We start from the raw sequence: 18110 nt of genomic DNA, 5'->3' as shown, positions 1-18110 counted from the left end.
TGTATTGGTATTCTTTCGCCATGTCTATTGCTCTTGCATCAGTAGGGACTTCTTCTTCCTCTCAGGTAACTCATAGTGACCTGCTTTTGATACACTATTGATGGGATATTGAACTATGGAATTCCACGATGGCTTTCATTTTGTGTTTTTTTAAACTTTGCATATGATTATGGGTTAAGGACTTGATTGGAACCCATATTATGCTCTGTCCATAATGCTTATGTTACAAAGCGACGTGTAGAAATTTCAACCTATGAAGGACGATAGGATAATGACCTCTCGGGGAATCCTATCCGGGATTAATATTTGAATGATTACAATTTTTTCTTTTGTTTTTTTGAAATTCTCTCAGTTCTGTAGGTTTCACCTTCTGTCTTCGACTGTTATGTTACGATTAACACTGCACCCGATCTGTTAATATGGGCATATCTTGATATCTAATATTAAGCTAAGGTTGCCCTAAACCCCCTTACACATAGATCGTCGGATTACTGATGATACAAGGTTGCACTTAACTATGACTGATAAACGATGCACGGGCTGTTTTTTATTACAGATAGTAAAAGCTAATAAGCATATTTTAAAAAAAATCTTCCACCTTTGGTCTTGCATGACTCAGTGCCCATGATGGTGATTCATCTGGTTTTTTTGGTTGAGATGTTCTCTCAATCTTATATGTTACACCACTGTCAAATATTTAATGGCTATTATGAGATTAGAACTTCACTTGATCTATGTTTATGGGTAGAGCTTGAAACCTAATCTTAACATAGGATGCCCTAATTCCCTATGCACATATATTGTTAGATTGTTGAGGATTTAGGGCTACGCATAATTTCCTTCTGAAACCGATACACAATGTCTGGCAAGGTTTTTTAATAGTGGCTTACAGCAATGGTAATGTCTAAATGACATTTTGGTTTTTTATTTTCACTCGGCTTTGCATGGCCAATTGCCCATGATGTTGATGATATATCATAGCTCACATTCTAGTTTGACAAAATTATGGAAACGTTTACGTGTTATAACACCACGTTGATCATAACACGACATTTGTGCATCTTATAATTGCCTCTGTTAAATGGGCATGCATTCATAGATGCCTAATGGTATCTTTTTTGAATTTCTGAAGGTTATCTCCTAGTAGGATACTAATATGACAATCATTTGTCTAAATCATTTGTTTATGAGTTAGGGTATTCTTTAGGAACATCTGTTGAGATACACGAATGTTTGTACCGTAATAAGTGTAAACAAATATACGCAATACATTCTAGTTTCTGCTGACATGACAGGAGATATACTGAATATCTACTAGGTTACTTGGAATTACTACAAGGCCAATTGTCTTGGTATTACTAGGAAGCCAACTGTCCTTCATACTTATAGGTGGAGATAAGGACTGGTCCTTGTTCTTAGGGATGATACTAGCGTAACAAACCTGATGGATATCAAGGGATTAGATCCCATCACTGCATAAATCATAAGATATTTTGGGTGACATCTATAACACGTGGTAGATCCTATGGCACCTGCAAGACACACACAGGCTAACTCTTTGTTTGTTTGTTTAGATGGATGCAGGTACGGGATCTATTCTCTCAAAATAACTATGGGTTTATGCTCTACACCAAATGTTTTCAAATATTAGTGTCAAAGGCTCCATGGACTTGTAACATGATTATTGTATACAAATCTGTAGTTATATAATCATGTTTAACAATTTTATTGGTCAAGTTAGATAATGTTCTTGGATGTTTCCAACTGTTGATGTAGAAGATTGAAAACACACACACAAATACATACATCTTGGAGATGTGACCATGCTCCATATGCACTTCTCTTTTTAAAACAAATTACAATACAAACCTATAATTTTTAAAATTTTCTAGTTTATTAATTTACAACCTAGACATGCACTCTACTTTAGTCTCGTTGGGTATATAACTATCAGGTTTAGTGTCAGAAGTGACATAAGATCTTTATAAGGGAATAGTAGAGCTTGTTGGGAGTGGGTTTAGGGTTGGGTTGGGCAAGAGAGAGAGGGGGAGAGTGTAGGAGAGAACACGAGAGGGAGAGAAAGGGAGGGAAGTGAGCATGTGGGAGGTTGGGTTATGCAAGAAAGAGGAGGCGTGCGCACGGGAGAGCACGTGGAGGGAGAGAGGGAGGGAGGTGCACCCCCAAGAGGTTGGGCTGGGCAAGAGAGAGGGGGGGGGGAGAGCACGTGGGAGGGAGAGAGCGGGCGATAGAAGAGCATACATGGAAGAGAGCGAACGGGAGGGAGAGGGAGAGAAAGAGAGAGAGGGAGGGAGGGAAACACAAGACACCTCTCCATCCCAAGTGTTTTTTCATTTTTTCACCTTTTTTTCAATTTCGTCTCTTTCTACCTCAAAAGAGAGAGAGAGAGAGAGAGAGAGAGGGGGGGGGGGGAGAGAGAGAGAGAGAGAGGTGTGAGCTGAAGTATTGAAAAAATAAAAAAAGCCACCTCCCCTACCACTTGGGATACTTTCATGAGGCTTATAGAGGAGGGCCAGATATCTTGACATATACATGTCACATGATTGCAATGGTTGGGGCTAGTTTGCGGGTGTCATTGCACTGCCCCTTTGAGGATAGAGACATGGAGAGCCATGCATGTTGAGGAGAGGATATGAACTATGTGCCAATGGGAAGTCAAGTGAGAGGAGCACTTCATATGCAGGTGCACTGTATATTATGAGATTTGAGGGAGGTTCCATTGTCTCTTCAGAGAGGGGTTTGGATCCTTATATGGGATCATGGATTACCTAGATCAGCAGTAGTGCCTAGACCTCTTCCTATTAGAGCTTCATCGCCATAGAGACTCACTGATTAGGGAGTCGAGACCCCATGGGAGACATCTACCCTGGCCTAAGGCGATCATCACTCAATTCTTTTGACCACGAGAGGATGCTACACCAGCCATGGATGACATACTCACAGCCTCGTCAAGCCACACATTTTTCAGTGCGCGACCTCTTGCCAGGCTTGGTGTGATTCTAGATCGGGTCCATGGCACTACAGCGAGCCCGATGTCATAGACTCCTTGGACTTCACTAGTAACAAAGACATTAACCCTTGGAGAGACATAGAGCCACTGTCCCACACCCAATGGATCTATAGAGCCTTCTGGGTGGTCCCATTTGGTATCATATGGCTCGAATTTGACATTCCAAGGTCATAGCTTTAGTCTTTGTTTTCTTTTGTACCATGATGAGATTACATGGACACTATTGCATCACTTTTGGTCTCATAGACCCATTGGGTTTTTTAAAGACATTTAATATGACTTTCTTTCTTTCTTTCTTTGTCTATCTCAATATACATGATACAACCTCTGGAATATAGAGTCCTTGCATTACTTTCTAACACATGATCTTTACAATGACAAATCATTTGGAATAAAGAGCTCTCTCTCTCTCTCATTATTGTATCTTATCCTTGCCTCCATCAATGTTCCCCCATAATATTATTTTATACTTGTACGTCTCACTCTTTCTTATTATCTCTTATGCTTCGTAATTTCTTTTATATCCACTTGCCTTCGCAATGTGTCTCTCGCTCTATCTATGATCTCAAAGTCCTAAACATCATGTCTAGCTCCAGTAACAATAGTGTGACAACTAGGACATCTTTACAATCTTAGCTAAGATGAAGGTGCACATGAAAGACAACGAAGAAGCGAAGAAGATGATCGCGAAATCTTAGATTGCATGAAGTAGACTCTAGAAGAAAAGTCAGTGTCGGAGAAAATAAATGGAGAAGGGTCATTCGAAGAAGGAGACATTTATCAATGGAATTTGATTTTGACTACTAAAAAATAGGGTTTTGGCATGCATATGGCTACATCATCGATAATGAAGAAACTATCCTTCAATAGAGTTTAGAAAAGAATGAGTAATAGGGTTTTGGCATGCATATGGTTACATCATCGATAATGAAGAAACTATCCTTCAATAGAGCTTGGAAAAGAACGAGTAGAAGGATAGTGCTAGGTATACTACTGTACTGTTGAAGACACCTTTCTCCCTTGATAAACACTAAAGATTTAGTGAAATTTGAGTGTGTCAAAGTGGAAGAGATAAATATTTGTGTAATACCATCAGTGTGTATCAAAGTGGGAGCGATAAATATTTGCCTTATACCATCACTGTGTGTGTGTGTGTGTGTGAGAGAGAGAGAGAGAGAGAGAGAGAGAGAGAGAGAGAGAGAGAGAGAGAGAGAGAGAGAGAGAGAGAGAGAGAGAGATGTCCATCCCCAAAGCTACTCAGGTGAGAAACCAACAAAAAGAGAGTGTCATACTATGTTAGAGAGAGGGACAACTGTATAACTAAACAGATCCACATTGACCTCAACAAAAAGTGAGCACAACCATATAACCTAATGAATAAATTTGTATCAACAAAGAGAGATTAAGAATGGGACATCCAAGGTGGTGGCTAGGCTTGTGCATATATTAGATGTGAACCAATGGTTGTGATGTTTTCAACACAAATTAAAACAACCAACAGATGTAAAAGATGGTGGAAGGGGGGGTGACAATGGGTAACTGGGGGATGCTCAAGAGGGGTTGAAGGGGTCGAGAGTATTGATTCAATAAGGAGGGGGGAATTATGAGACCAAATTCTAAGATGAGAAAGGGCGAGGGGGTGGGCTAGGGGGATAGGACAAGTAGTGCTAGAAAATTTGATTGGAGAGTGGGAGAGCACAAAATAGGGGGGACAATACACTACTTTGTTGTTGTGAGACGCTTTGACCTAGGTAGAGGTTAGTATTCCGAAGTATAGAGATAGACTACACTTTGGGGAAATTATAATGTAGACCCAACTTGGGCCTTGCTAAGCTAGAACCATTTTTTTTGGCTCACTTCAAGTAGCACGGATCTAACATAGAAGATTGGATACTCCACATGATGTCCTAGGCTAGGTTTTGGTGAGGACCATCCCCAAAAGGGAGGCTAGCATCTTTGTGTGCATGAAAGATGATGGACCAATCCAAGGCGATGAGGTTTGGAGTTTTGGTGAGCCTTTATTTGAGGTAGCAGAATGTAGTGGATTTAGGTGCGGACCATCAAAAGGGGTTTTGGTGAGCTTTTATTCGAGGTAGGAGAATGTAGTGGGTTCAAGTGTAGATTAGGTGGATGGGCCCAGATGGTCAATGAGAGGTAAAGCAAATTCAGCATACATCATAATGAATCGGTAATGATATCTAGTATGCTCGATAATAATTTGTGTACCCTTGGAGCTCCCATGTGGTGCATCTTGAGAATGATCACAATCTTGTTTGGGTATGGTTCTAGGCCTTCTCCAAAAATAATGTGGCTAAGGAAAGCACCCTACACTACTACACAGTGGCACTTGAAGGGACTAAGATGCAACCTTGAGAGACATAACACTTATTGTGAAGATGAAGAGCGTTGCATGCTTGTTGCATGAGGTGTTCTAGAAAAGCTTTAATGTGGGTGGTGATGTGGGAACTCGTAAATTTGGACAAATCACCCATGAAGACATGAACAAAACTAGTAAAGTCAAAGTGCTCTAGTTGGCTATCCCCTTGTTTGGGGTCATCAGCTTGTGCCACCTCAATGATTTCCACCATGTGACATGCAAGATCATCAATAGCATGGAGCTAGTGTAATATTTTTGAGTTATCTCCACTAAATGGAATACATTTTATTTCCTTATGGATCATGAGGATAATCTACTTTTAAATATATTGTTAACTCCATGGGCAAGACATTCCTCTAGCTTGAGTTCTATTAGGCCATATTCATGAGGAGTCTACAACCTATCAAGTCTCTCATCATGAAGTATAGATGCCCTTCTCTAGATAGAGCCTTCCAATCAGTATGAAGTATAGATGCCCTTCCCTAGATAGAGCCTTCCAATCAGTATGGAGTATGCCCCCCCATATATGGGATAACATTATCACGAATAAATCTTGTGAGAAGGTGGTATTCTAGATTTCCACCTTCATGCCTTTCAACTTTCCACCAACATATCTAGCGAGAAGGTGATATTCTAGATTTACACATTTACACCTTCCATAATATCGATTGGAGTCACCTCATGTTGGTCTACGATCTCCACATAGAAATTGGATGGCCCAGTGATTTTAAGGCACTCCCATTTTAAACTTTGGCATTAAATTGACATCCGGTACCCCATCCACAGTGGCACTTAAGAGGGAAAGCCCATTGATGTTTATAGTGAGAGAGACTTCAATAATTAATGAGAGAAGAATCCAAGTGACCACCAATGCCCATGCATCCTATTGCTTTGCATCCATCATTGGTAGGATGTTTCCCCCCCTATTGGGCTTTGTCATGCCTTCACTTCCATTTGCATGGGAAGTGTGCTGAATTATTGGCAAGTAGGTGAGTGTAAAAAATCTTACAGGGATACCTTTGTTTGGTCGAGCATCTTCCCTATTGGGATGGGTGATGTGACCAGAATTCCACACTGGGTGGGGTAACCTCAAGATCCTAAATGTTTGCAAAAGGCATGTTTCACCACTATATGAGGAAAAGGGGAGGTAGTATCACCTTGCTTGACATTTATGGGAGGTGGTGCAATAGTCCCTCATGCTTTCTTATGTGCACACTTGTAATGAGTTGTTTGTGATGTGGACACTCATGAGCTATCTACTATGATTTTTACTCATTTATTATGTGCGATGGATACATACTTGGTTTAGTTGGGGATTCCTAGCTAAATTGTTTAGCAAGTATTGTGGGTGATGCCATCATAAACTTTTACAACCTAGTGTCATTTGTATTTATTCTTACTACACCATGTTCGATTAGTATTGGGATGATGTCCATGTTAATACTATTATTTGCTAGTGTGACGCTAGTGTTATTACTACATTTGAGCTTGGTCACAACATTCATATTGGGATCTACTTTAATAGTTTGTATAATAATACATTAGAATGTCTTAATGAGCACAGGTAATAGTGGTGTAGCAGTGCGATATTATTGCTTGAGTGACGATTGGTGAAATGGCACACAAAGACTCATTGGGGTTTTTTCCGGAGTATTTGTATCTAATATGGTTTTGATTTATGCCCTATTTTGGCTTTAACGAGGAATTATATACATGTAGGGATCAATGTATAATGTGTAGAAGTAGTGTGCAAAGGGGCACTAGGTTAATTATTATTAAAGCAAATACCCAATTTTACAAGATGAAGCTATAATTAGTTTCAACTTTCTCACATGCGTATTTAAGTATGTATTGCCAAATTTGAATTTGGAGCCAATAATAGCTTTGTCCTAAAAAATTAGGTCTTTTCATTTATAATAATTAACCTTGGTGCCTTTACACATTGCTTTTACACTTCTCTATATTATCTTAAGGAAGAGTTTCACAAAGCTACCACGTGGCAAGAATTTGGAGGTTCGGGAAGGGGAGGAGGAGGAGGTTTGGGTAGAATTTGATTTTGGAAGCCTCAAAAGACGTGCGAAGCACAGGTTCCCAACTAGTAATACATTAAAATCTACACATATAAAATGTGTTAACCTTGCGATACACATCTCTATTTCTAATACAACACCCGAATAAAGCCAAAATAGGTCATATATCAAAAGTATAGATATAAATACTCCATGAAACACCTGAATGAGTCTTTTACATGCCATTTCACCAATCCTCAACTCGAGCAATAACCTCACACTCTTCCACCACCACCATCAAGACATCCTAATGTATTAGTTATACCAATCTATTGAAGTTGGGTCAATAGATCCCAATACAAATTCTTGATGGTGACGAAACACAAATACACCAATGACACTAGCATCACATTGGCATCAATTGTATTAACATGGACATCACACATAATACTAATCTAATATGGTGCAAATAAGAATAAATACCAATAACACAAGGTCATAAAGACCAATAGCACAAGGTCATAAATACCAATAAAACTAGGTCATAAATACCGATATCACTAGGTCATAAATACTAATAATACTAGGTCATAAATATTTATAGTGGTGCACCCACGATACCTACTAACTAGATTGGTAAACAGTTTAGCAAGGCATCCCCAACTAAATCAAGAGTTGGAGCACTAATGATAGCTTCATCCTCTAAAATTGGGTCTTTTCTTTCACAATATTGAACCTTAGTGCCTTCACACATTACTTTTACACTTCATATATTAATCCATACACATATAAAATGGGTGACCTTGCAATACACATTGCTCTTGCAAAATACAAGGCTTGGCTAAGCCAAAATATTATAATACTTTACAAAACCCCTGAAATGAGTCTTTGGACACTATTTCACCAATCCTTACCCTAGCAATAACCTTGCATTGTTCCACCATGGACACGTATGCTTATTAATTCATTCTAATGTATTAGTTATAACAATCTATTGCATTAATGGATCCTAGTAAAAAATGCAAACACAAATACACCAATAAAATTAGAGTCACACTATCAATAGTATTAACGTGGAGATCACCCATAACACTAATCTAACATGGTGTAGCAAGAATCAAAAGAAAGAATAAATATCAATTAACACAAGGTCATAAATATTTACAGTGGTGTCACCCATGATACTTGCTAACTAGCATGACTCAACAATTTGGTGAAGCATCCCCAACTAAACCAAGTATGTAGATACTATCCACCATCACAGATACCTCACGAGTGTTCATGAAAACTCATTATAACACGATCAAAACAACAGTGGGGCACATTTCAACTAGAGATTGGAGACATTCAATAGTGAAACAAGGCTAGAATAGGTACACTAGAGTAGGATGATTTGTTGGGATTGGGTTTTGGGATTAGATGATAAGAAAGGCAATGTGAAAAGAGAAAAAGGTGATGAATAAATGTCTTGAGAATGTTTACCTTACCCTCTACTGAGATTAAGTGGACAGTTGAGAAGGAGGGAAAGGCAAAGTTTAATGTTGATGTTGCCAAGGAGGTGGTTTCCCCCTGTTAGGGTAAATCACAAGTGTAACTACCCTCTACTGAGATCAAGTGGGTGGTTGAGAAGGAGGGAAAGTCATAGTTTAATGTTGATGCTGCCAAGGAGGTGATTGCCCCATGTTAGGGGAAATCACAAGTGTAATTCCAAGTGCAACAAATCTTAGCTTTTTGTAATATTTGCAAGAAGATGACCTTGAGTAGGGAGCATCGACTTATGGCTATAATCCTTGCACCAATAGTAGAAGGCTTGACATATGCGAGGTGGAGGGGGGTGGCATTAGGGACTTGGTGGAGCAGGCACAACAACAACTAAAGTGGTAATATTTATAGAGGTAGGTTAGGGATGAAAGGTGGAAGGTATTTTGTTGTTGCAGTAGGTAACTAAGGGTAAATGGAGAAACAATGGGCTTGTAAGGTGGGGTAATATGGTGTGGTGTAGTGTCGAATAGTAGGGGTGGGGAAGAGGTGTGGTGTAGTGTCCGTAGTAGGGGTGGGGAAGAGGTGAAAAATTGCTATTGTTGGTTAAGTTGACATAACCCTTTGAGGTTTAGCAATCTTTGTTGTCTTGTTCACCCTTTTCATAAAAATTATAGTATTGCTTGTGTGGTATATTGAGATGCTTACAAAGCACACCATAAACCCTTCTTAGTATCTTCTTGAGGTTTATTAGCTCCTCTATTTTCTTCTTCAGTTGCACCAAGGTGCCTACATCAGGGTGCCCTTCTCACTGTGACTTTCTTAATCTCAATGTTTCCAGTTCTTGTTTGAGTTTGGGGCAATTAGATTACCCACATAATTGATAACAAAAGTGGTTAACTTAGATCAGGCTAAACCACTTATCTCTAGTTCCTTTTCAACTAGGTAGGAAAAGAACTAGATTAGGCTAAACCACTTATATCTAGAACTTCCTTTTCAAGTAGATGGGAAAAGAACTAGGTAGTAAGCATCATCTCAGTTGAGAACATAACTTCTACACATAGGCAAGAAGCACCTACATGGTGGATGAATACATATAGGTGGGAACCATAACTCATCCCAGCATTGTGGAAAGGGGCTCAAGAGCTCGAGGTTAGACTGGGAGTCCCAAAATTATCTTGCTTCCTTTGACAAGAAAAGGTGAGGGAGCTCTTCCACAGGAGTGACTTTTGGGCATGCAAGGAATACCTTGAGCAATAGGTGCTCGAGTGTGGGTCAAGTGAAGTTCCAGTGTGGACTCGAGTGTGACTCAAGTGTGGACTCTAATGTGGCTCAAGTGTGGAAGTCCATAGGATTGAGTTTTGGGCATGCAAGGAGTACTTTGAGCAATAGGTGTGCTTCCAGACATCTCCAACATTCTAGACTAGCTCAACAAACTTAGACAGATATTCCTTAAGCTCCTTATTCTCACGAGTGTTCCAACATAATTGCTAATTATTTCGCATCTTATATAAGACTTGGTTGCCCTTGTTATATTTAAATTGATCAGAAGGGTTCTCTCCTAGGAACTAAACCCTTAGAAGTTAAGGAGACTTCTTATAAATTCTTTAAAAGCAAGTAGTGTCTTATTGTGTAAACAATGAAAGCATCTAAGCAAGTAGGGGAGGGGGGATGTCTCTTTGCATGAGCCTCTCTTTTTGGGTTGTAGAGAAACTTCTCTCTCTCTCTCTCTCTCTCTCTCTCTCTCTCTCTCTCTCTCTCTCTCTCCTTTTTCCAATGTTTGAGCAAGCATTTGACCAAGTAGGGTAGCATTGACGAGAAGTGGGACTGGGGGGCTAAGTAGGCTAGGGAGTCAACAACATATGTTCTATTATGCTTGGAGGGCACTTAGAGAGGGGAAGGAAGAGAAAGCACACATAGGGGGTGTAGGGTCTCAGGACTATCTAACATAGTGTTAGAGTCATGGGATTAACGATTGAGCTGGCGTGGCCACAACATCAAGGTTTTTATGCTGTCCAATGGTCTCGAGCATCACAAAAGTAAACTTGGACCAAAGATTTTTGGGCACTGACTAACTCTCAAATAGTCAGTCCAGTTGTCTGACATAAGAGTGACAAGATTTGGTGATAGGCGAATCTTCTATGAAATATACATATGTCAGTATGTCACAACTTTTAAGATTTCCGTAAGGGAATGGATTGATGTTAGATAATGTGAAAGGGTTGGTGAGAATGGGTAAATGCAACAAAGTAAACATAGACCAAAATTAAACTTGAGACAAATAAAATCAAGGGTATCATTTCTCTAAAATCTATTCACTACATCACTCTTGGCCCATTGCTATTACCATTTTCTGAGCGTGCTTTCTCTCTGTCTCTCTTAGTAAGAGAATCAATGGCACTTAGTTAGGCATCATCTGAGTGACATAAGCTAAATTATAGGTGAGAGGCACTACCTACATGAGGCTCTATAAGAGCATATAATCTAGAGCTCCCTATGTGGTATCAATGATACAAATATATATGTGGAAATTCTAGCATTGCCTTTTTTATCGATCGTCTCTCTCTGCATGCATGCCATGTATGGGTTCAGAACATAGTGTGTGAGTGTGTGGGTTCAGATCAGAGTGTGTGTGTGTGAGAGGTGCATTATGTATGCTTTGTAATATGTTGCATGCCTGTGACTAGGTCAACATGTTATATGCAGTAGACTCTTGAGAGTACTTGTCTCAGTGAAAGCTAGCTGACTAGCCATGTAAGCGCAACTTTCAAAATTTTTTTGTGTCGGTTGCCTTTATGCAGTGGGTTCATCATTTTGTTGTGTAAGTAAATCATTATTTTATCTTTTCCATGTTTTGAATAGCTGGTATCAGAGCTTCCTCTCAGTTTGGATCAGTTTTGGGTGTGTGTCCTCAACTTTTTGTGTGTGCCGAGTTTTCCTTATGTGTGAGATTTTTGATTATGGGTCAAAATACTTTACTTATGGAAGATTAAGATGCAAACATGGTAATTAGTGGAGGGAGATTTGTGGAATAGAATGTACTCCAATACCTAAAGGAAACCCTTTACTAGAGATATTCAAATGCAGAGTGTGACAAGGTGGTTTAACCTAGATATGAAAGCATTATTATTCATCATCTCTGGTTTAGCTGATTCTCGAATCCCTTAGGTCAGTTCTCATGCAAGCTCATCACATGACGTCTGAGAGAGGTAATTGAGATTAGTTTTTGGACAAGCCAACACTGTTGCAAGGGTATTTTTGAGGAAGAGCTTGTATATGTTGGATATGGAATAGGGGTTTCAAAGAAGATTTGAGTAAGCTTAGGTCATTAATTTGTTGCAACCAAAAAAACCCTCACACCAAAATTTGTAACAAAATATCATTTATACAACACTCTTGACTTCACTATATATATATATATATATATATATATATATATATATATATATATATATATATATATATCTTACATAGCATCAAGATGACAAAATTTAAAGCCATAAAAAATAAAAAAGACTAAAAAATGCATAAAACATCAAAACACTAACACCATGTATTAGTGAATCTACATTAACAAGAGTATGAGAGGCATACACAATCTGGCAATTTTAGGCGTCAAAATAGCCTACACACCAATATTTGTAACAAAACATCATTTGTATTTGTGAAAACAGAAACTAAGTTGTATTATGAAATTCTCCATGGAAAGCTACATCCACATAGCAAAGTGAAATAACCAAGCCTATATAATAGTTCAAAACTACCATAGAGCCTATAAAGCATTGAATCTAGATTGATGTTGGCCTTGTGAACTCCGATGCAATAGTGTGAGCTCTTGGGTCCCCCAAATGTTTTCCTATGATGCCACTGTTATTGTAAAAGTACACTAGAACTGTAAAGATAAACTTGGGTGGTCCAAGTTTACTTTCACATTTTGAGAATTGAGAATGAAATAGCATTTGGTCTTGACAAAACTCGAGTGGTCTAAGTATATAGTGTGAGTTTAATATAACTACTAAAGACATTGGAAAAATAACAGCATCTAGTCGACCAAGTGAACCTAGAATATGAAAGTAAATTGAAGTGGTCCAAGTTTACTTTAACAGTTTGAGAATCACCAATGAAATAGCCTCTGGTCACGTCGACAAAGTAAACCCGGGTGTGATAGTAAGCTCGAGTGACTTGAGCTTATTTGTACAACCCAAGTTTACTTTCACAATTACAGACAATGATAGAATAGCCTTTGGTTTGGCAAAGTAAATCCAAACTATGAAAGTAAACTTGGACCATCCGAGTTTACTTTCACACTCTATGTTAGCATAGACTATGAAAGTAAACTCGGATGCTATGAGTTTACTTTCATAGTTTGACATCACAAGTTCGAGGTTTAGGAATGGATTGTGAAGTAAAGTAGCTTAGAGGCCAATATGTTTTCAACTTAATCACATGTGGTACAAAACATCAAGATAGACATTAAGATAATATGACCTCAAAATTTTGTAATATGGATTGAGTACACTTATGGAAATGGAAAAATTGAATATAGTTAGATTAGAAGAAGTTAACAAGAGATGGATTATTGCTTGAGTACTTAAGTAGGATCCTCATGTGAGAAGAAAAAATATTTCTCCTGTCTTGTCCATTTAGAAGTGTTAAAGAAAAAGATAGTTTATCATCAATCGAGATAGGATACTCACAAGAGGTGATTCTACAATATAACTTATAGTCCATGTGACAAATTTGGACCTCCTTATTGATGAGGTTGGTCTCAACACCATGAGGGGCATGCCTCATGGTTAAAGGCAATTTATGCATGACAAGTGTGACATGAAATGATAACTAATGGATTTATAGTCAAGGTTTTTATGCAATAATGTGGGCAATACACAATATGTGTGTTAACACAAGCACGCTTGTTGTATTGCATTCATAAGATTGTCTTTACATATCTTTAATTACTGTAGTATAGTCTCCTGGCGAGATAGAGCAAAAGAATGAGAGAGAGAGAGAGAGAGAGAGAGAGAGAGAGAGAGAGAGAGAGAGAGAGAGAGAGAGAGAGAGAGAGAGAGAGAGAGAGAGAGAGAGAGAGAACCTTATGGGATTGCTACCACAAATGTAGGACATGTAGGGAGCATGCAGGATACTTACCAAATGAAAGGATTAGAAAATCCTTGTTGCTAAATAAAAAGGACTATTGCAAACCTATTAAAGGCCTCTAATGACTTACATATTCTACCATTAATTAATTTAAAAATAACCAAAAGACCATTTCGGTGTCCTATTTCAATTGAACTTGGGCGAGTCACGAGTGTCTTCTCATAGTGATAAAGTTACCAACACATTGGAGCTTTTTCTCTCCAATAGTACGAAGTGCAAAGTTGCAAAAATCAATGTTAAAAGACAACCAAATAATTTTTTGTTAAAAGACAATCAATGTTAAAAGACAACCAAATAATTTTTTGCAAAGTTGTAAAAATCAATGTTAAAAGACATCCAAATAATTTTGAAAGAAAAAACCTTTAGAAAAAGTTCCTACTTTAGCATGTCATTTGAATTTGCACATCAGAGTTGTAAGGTGTTAAAATGCAGCAAGTAGTTTTTATATGTTCTTTCACTTGTCTGCCTTCCTAGACAAACCTGATGTTTGTCAGTGGTTTTTTCAGTGCTAGGAATCTTCGGTCTGACTTTACGACATACTGACATATTGTATATTTTAGAGAAGATTTGCCTGTCTCACCAGATCTTAATGTCACTTTTATGTTGGACCAACTGGACCGACTGTGTGCGAAGGTTATGCAGTGGTTTGTCGGTGCGAGGAATCTTCGGTCCAAGTTTACGACTATTAGTCCGAGTTTATTTTTGTGATGTAGGAGACCATCGAACGGCCGAAGAACTTGATGTTGTGGCTACACCACGTCAACCGTTGATCCCATGGCTCCGACACAACGTGTTGGATAGTCGTGAGAGGAGAATGGGGGTTGTTTCTAAGCTTGAGGGAGTGCAATTAGGGCATTGATTAGGGGGATTAGTTAATGCAAATATGAAGGTTTAGGTATACATACATACATACATACATACATATATATATATATATATATATATATATATAATTTGCAGAGGTATATATATGAGAGCAAGACTCGTCACTCACGCGGTTTTGTAGTAAATGCTGCCAACGTGCAAGGGCCGCCACCGTCCCACGATCACGTTAAGAGGGTCAAGCCGTGCACGACTTGTAACTCTGTCAGCCAACGCCATTTCGCTATTTGTGAATCGTGATCACACGCGCCTGCTCTAATTTCCAAGTAATCCAAAACAAATTTCCAAGTAATCCAAAACAAATTTCCTAACATTAATTCTAATTTTAATCGTGTCATTAGTATGTTAATCGTACGTTAATGAGCTCATTAATCAACCAAACAACGAGGCTCCACTAATCAAGAATGATAAGATTGCAGCATTACATACAATTTACATTAAATTACATGCAGTTGAAGAGGTGGTAATCACACTAGCTTGCATCAGTGTGCTCATAACTCATGGATAATTAAAAATTATTATCATTAAAAAGCTCCACAATGACAGTTATCACAGTGTACGAGGGATTTTTAATGCAGGAAGCCAACACCATGAACAATACGAAGGATTTAAAACCATAAAATGGATTGATCAGTGTACTTGTGCAAGTTCGTTACATGGATCAAAATATACAATCTACACAATATTGAAGATTTCAGCTGTCTTGAGATGATGATAAGTGTCAATGATCTCTCTCCCTCCCTCCCTGTGTGTGTGTGTGTGTGTGTGTGTGTGTGTGTGTGTGTGAGAGAACCTTTGATCAAGCAACAGAAAGTGGGCAGAGAGGAGAAAGGTCCCAAGAGTTCCACATAGCAGCCTCCTGCTGGCTTTGGGCATCTGAGTTATTATTGTTGCTTTCATTAGTGCTATCAGAGCCCAGATTGGAGAAGGTAACTGTTGGAGAACCTGGACCACTTGTGTTTGTTGCACTAGAGCTAGAGGGCTTTAATGGGGGTGTGTTAACTGCCCCATTAATTTTCCAAGTATTTACTGTTGTTGAATCTCCACCTGTTGATGTTAATGATGATGAAGCTTTCCATGGTGGTGAAAGCATATAGGAAGGAGAAGTGTTGAGGAAATTGAAAGAAGAAATTGCAGATGTGGGATGAATTGGATTCAATTGGGTTTGCTTCAACATCTCATGAACCCCATTCAAAGCATATAATGAAGCTCTCTCAAACCTCATCCTCTTCATCTCTTCTGAATTCATCAATTGTGAAGCCTTAGCCACCATTACATTGCTGTTGTTGCTTCTATTGCTCCCATCATTATCATCATTCATCTCATTATTATTATTTCCCCTCTCATGAGCCTCCTCAAGCTTGCTTGATAACTCATTTATCAATGGCAAATCATCCACCTGCATGATGCTAGAGCTCAATGAGGTCTCCACACTGAAATCAAATGGTGAATTGTTATAATAAGATGCCATGGAATTTAATTGATCTGATGAGTCCAACATAATATCATCGTTAATGCCCAGTACTGCATCCATGAAGCTGCCCCTGTAATGAAGCTTCAATTGCTGATCATCATCACTCAGATCATTAATATTTTCACTGCATTGAATCAATTGCTTGTCCCCCCCAATAAAAATCTGCTGGTCATCACTCAGACCCATCTCTTCATTGGCAGAGATCAATTGCTTATCGTTAATGAAGAGCTGCTGATCATCATGATTGTGATTAATTGCATTTTTCCCTTGCCATAACCCATTGATGGAGCGGTCTGCATCAGGTGGAGGGTCAGGATCTGAAGTTTCAGATTCTCTTCTAGCTCTCTGAGTGCAGAATCTCCATGCAGCACTGTGATTAGCTCCACTAGATTCTGGCCATACATGGAAGCTAGAGTGAGCTTCATTGTCATCAGAGGAGATAGTGCTATTCTGCTTGTAAGGTAATCCCTGATTTTCGAGGTGATGATGATACACCTTCCTGCAAGGAGGATGATTAACACTGCGATTAAGAGTGTGATTAAAGCTGCGATCAGGAGGCCCTGCAGCGAGAAGGTTACTGCAATTCGAAGCTGCAGCAGCAGCCGCTGGCGGAGATACTGTCGGAGTATTCTTGCTCCGGCGGGCGTGGAGCATGTGGGCGACCTTGGAGGCGAGGGGCGAGGTCTTTTTAGAGGGGGAGGGGACGAAGTTGGTGCGTGTGTTGGTGCCACGCAAGAGGCAGGCGGCCTCGTCATAGGCGCGGGCGGCGTCCTCCGCCGTGTCGAAGGTGCCCAGCCACATGCGAATCTTCTGCGTCGTGTCTTTGATCTCCGCCACCCACCTGCCGGATGGGCGCTGGCGGACTCCGACGAACTTCTTCCTCCGTCTCTTTCCAGCCGCTGCAGCTGCGCCTGGCCGATCATCTGAGCTTCCGTCCGTCACTGCGTATTGCTGCGCTCCACCACCAGGACCGCCGCCACCACCTTCTTCAATTCCCCCATCTGCAGCACCTTGCTTGCTGTTTAATGCGAACATATCCTTGCCCTTCACTAAACTCCTCGATTGCACCAACTGTTCTTGAGACCTCATCATGATTATGCTGCTTGAGCTCTCGCTTGATACCGCAGGTGCTTTAATCACGCAATTAGTGTCGTAATTAGCAGACTTGCAATCCGAGTGATGATCAGAGGTTATGTGTGCAGATCTGAGAGAGTAGCAATGCCTTCCAATATTGCTATAAGTTTTAGTGATGTGATGAGCTGCCATGTGAGAGAGAGACAGGCCCAAATTATCAAGGTAATCAATTGTGAGAAGAATACTCTGCACCTAAATGTGAGAGAAAGAGGGGGCCATTAATTAAATCTAGGTGTTGAAAGTGTGATTAAGGAATCTGCAGTGCAAACCTAAAATGATGATGACCTTGTGAACCATATTGTATACCCTTAGAGAGTAACACCCTACCCTTGTGAAATGTATAAAAGACTTGTTCTTACACGTTAAACCACCCCTTAATTCCCCTATAATCCCTTATTGAGACTTGTTCTAACCCCACCCCCTTAATCCCACCATAATCCCTTATTAAGACTTGATCTAGTCTCCCTAATCCCACTATAATCCCTTATTAAGACTTGATCTAGTCTCCTTGTTGCTAGAAACAAACAAGACCTGATGCAAGGGGATAAGAGAGGCCCATTGTAACCATCA

The 18110-nt window shown here is 39.5% G+C and overlaps 2 protein-coding genes across 4 annotated transcripts in view; one reads left to right on the top strand and one right to left on the bottom strand.

Moving 5' to 3' along the window:
- LOC147604328 (pentatricopeptide repeat-containing protein At4g39530-like) overlaps positions 1 to 1788 on the top strand; it is a 45589-nt gene extending 43801 nt beyond the window's left edge. For 2 of the 3 annotated variants that reach the window (XM_086795129.1, XM_086795130.1), the window contains one exon: positions 1575 to 1788. The gene's annotated coding sequence lies outside the window, so the exon portion shown is untranslated. Of the gene's footprint in view, positions 1 to 65; positions 1553 to 1574 lie in introns of those variants that run through there. The other variant, XM_086795131.1, reaches the window with a different exon arrangement.
- A 13749-nt stretch (positions 1789 to 15537) lies between these two features.
- On the bottom strand, positions 15538 to 17878 carry LOC147604327 (uncharacterized). Its single transcript, XM_086795613.1, has one exon. It carries the CDS (start codon positions 17670 to 17672, stop codon positions 15732 to 15734), a length of 1941 nt encoding a protein of 646 aa, XP_086651739.1. The 5' UTR covers positions 17673 to 17878; the 3' UTR covers positions 15538 to 15731.
- Between the last annotated feature and the right edge of the window lie 232 nt (positions 17879 to 18110).

This window comes from Cibotium barometz, chromosome 62 (assembly GCF_041138505.1).
Source record: "Cibotium barometz isolate CiBa-2024 chromosome 62, ASM4113850v1, whole genome shotgun sequence".
Taxonomy (NCBI): Eukaryota; Viridiplantae; Streptophyta; class Polypodiopsida; order Cyatheales; family Cibotiaceae; genus Cibotium; species Cibotium barometz.
The sequence above is the reverse complement of the archived record's forward strand: the minus strand, read 5'-3'. Positions and strand labels throughout refer to the sequence as shown.

What these genes read in the sequence shown, in the direction of transcription:
- LOC147604327 (XM_086795613.1), bottom strand. Translation starts at nt 17,672, where the DNA reads ATGGCAGCTCATCACATCACTAAAACTTATAGCAATATTGGAAGGCAT.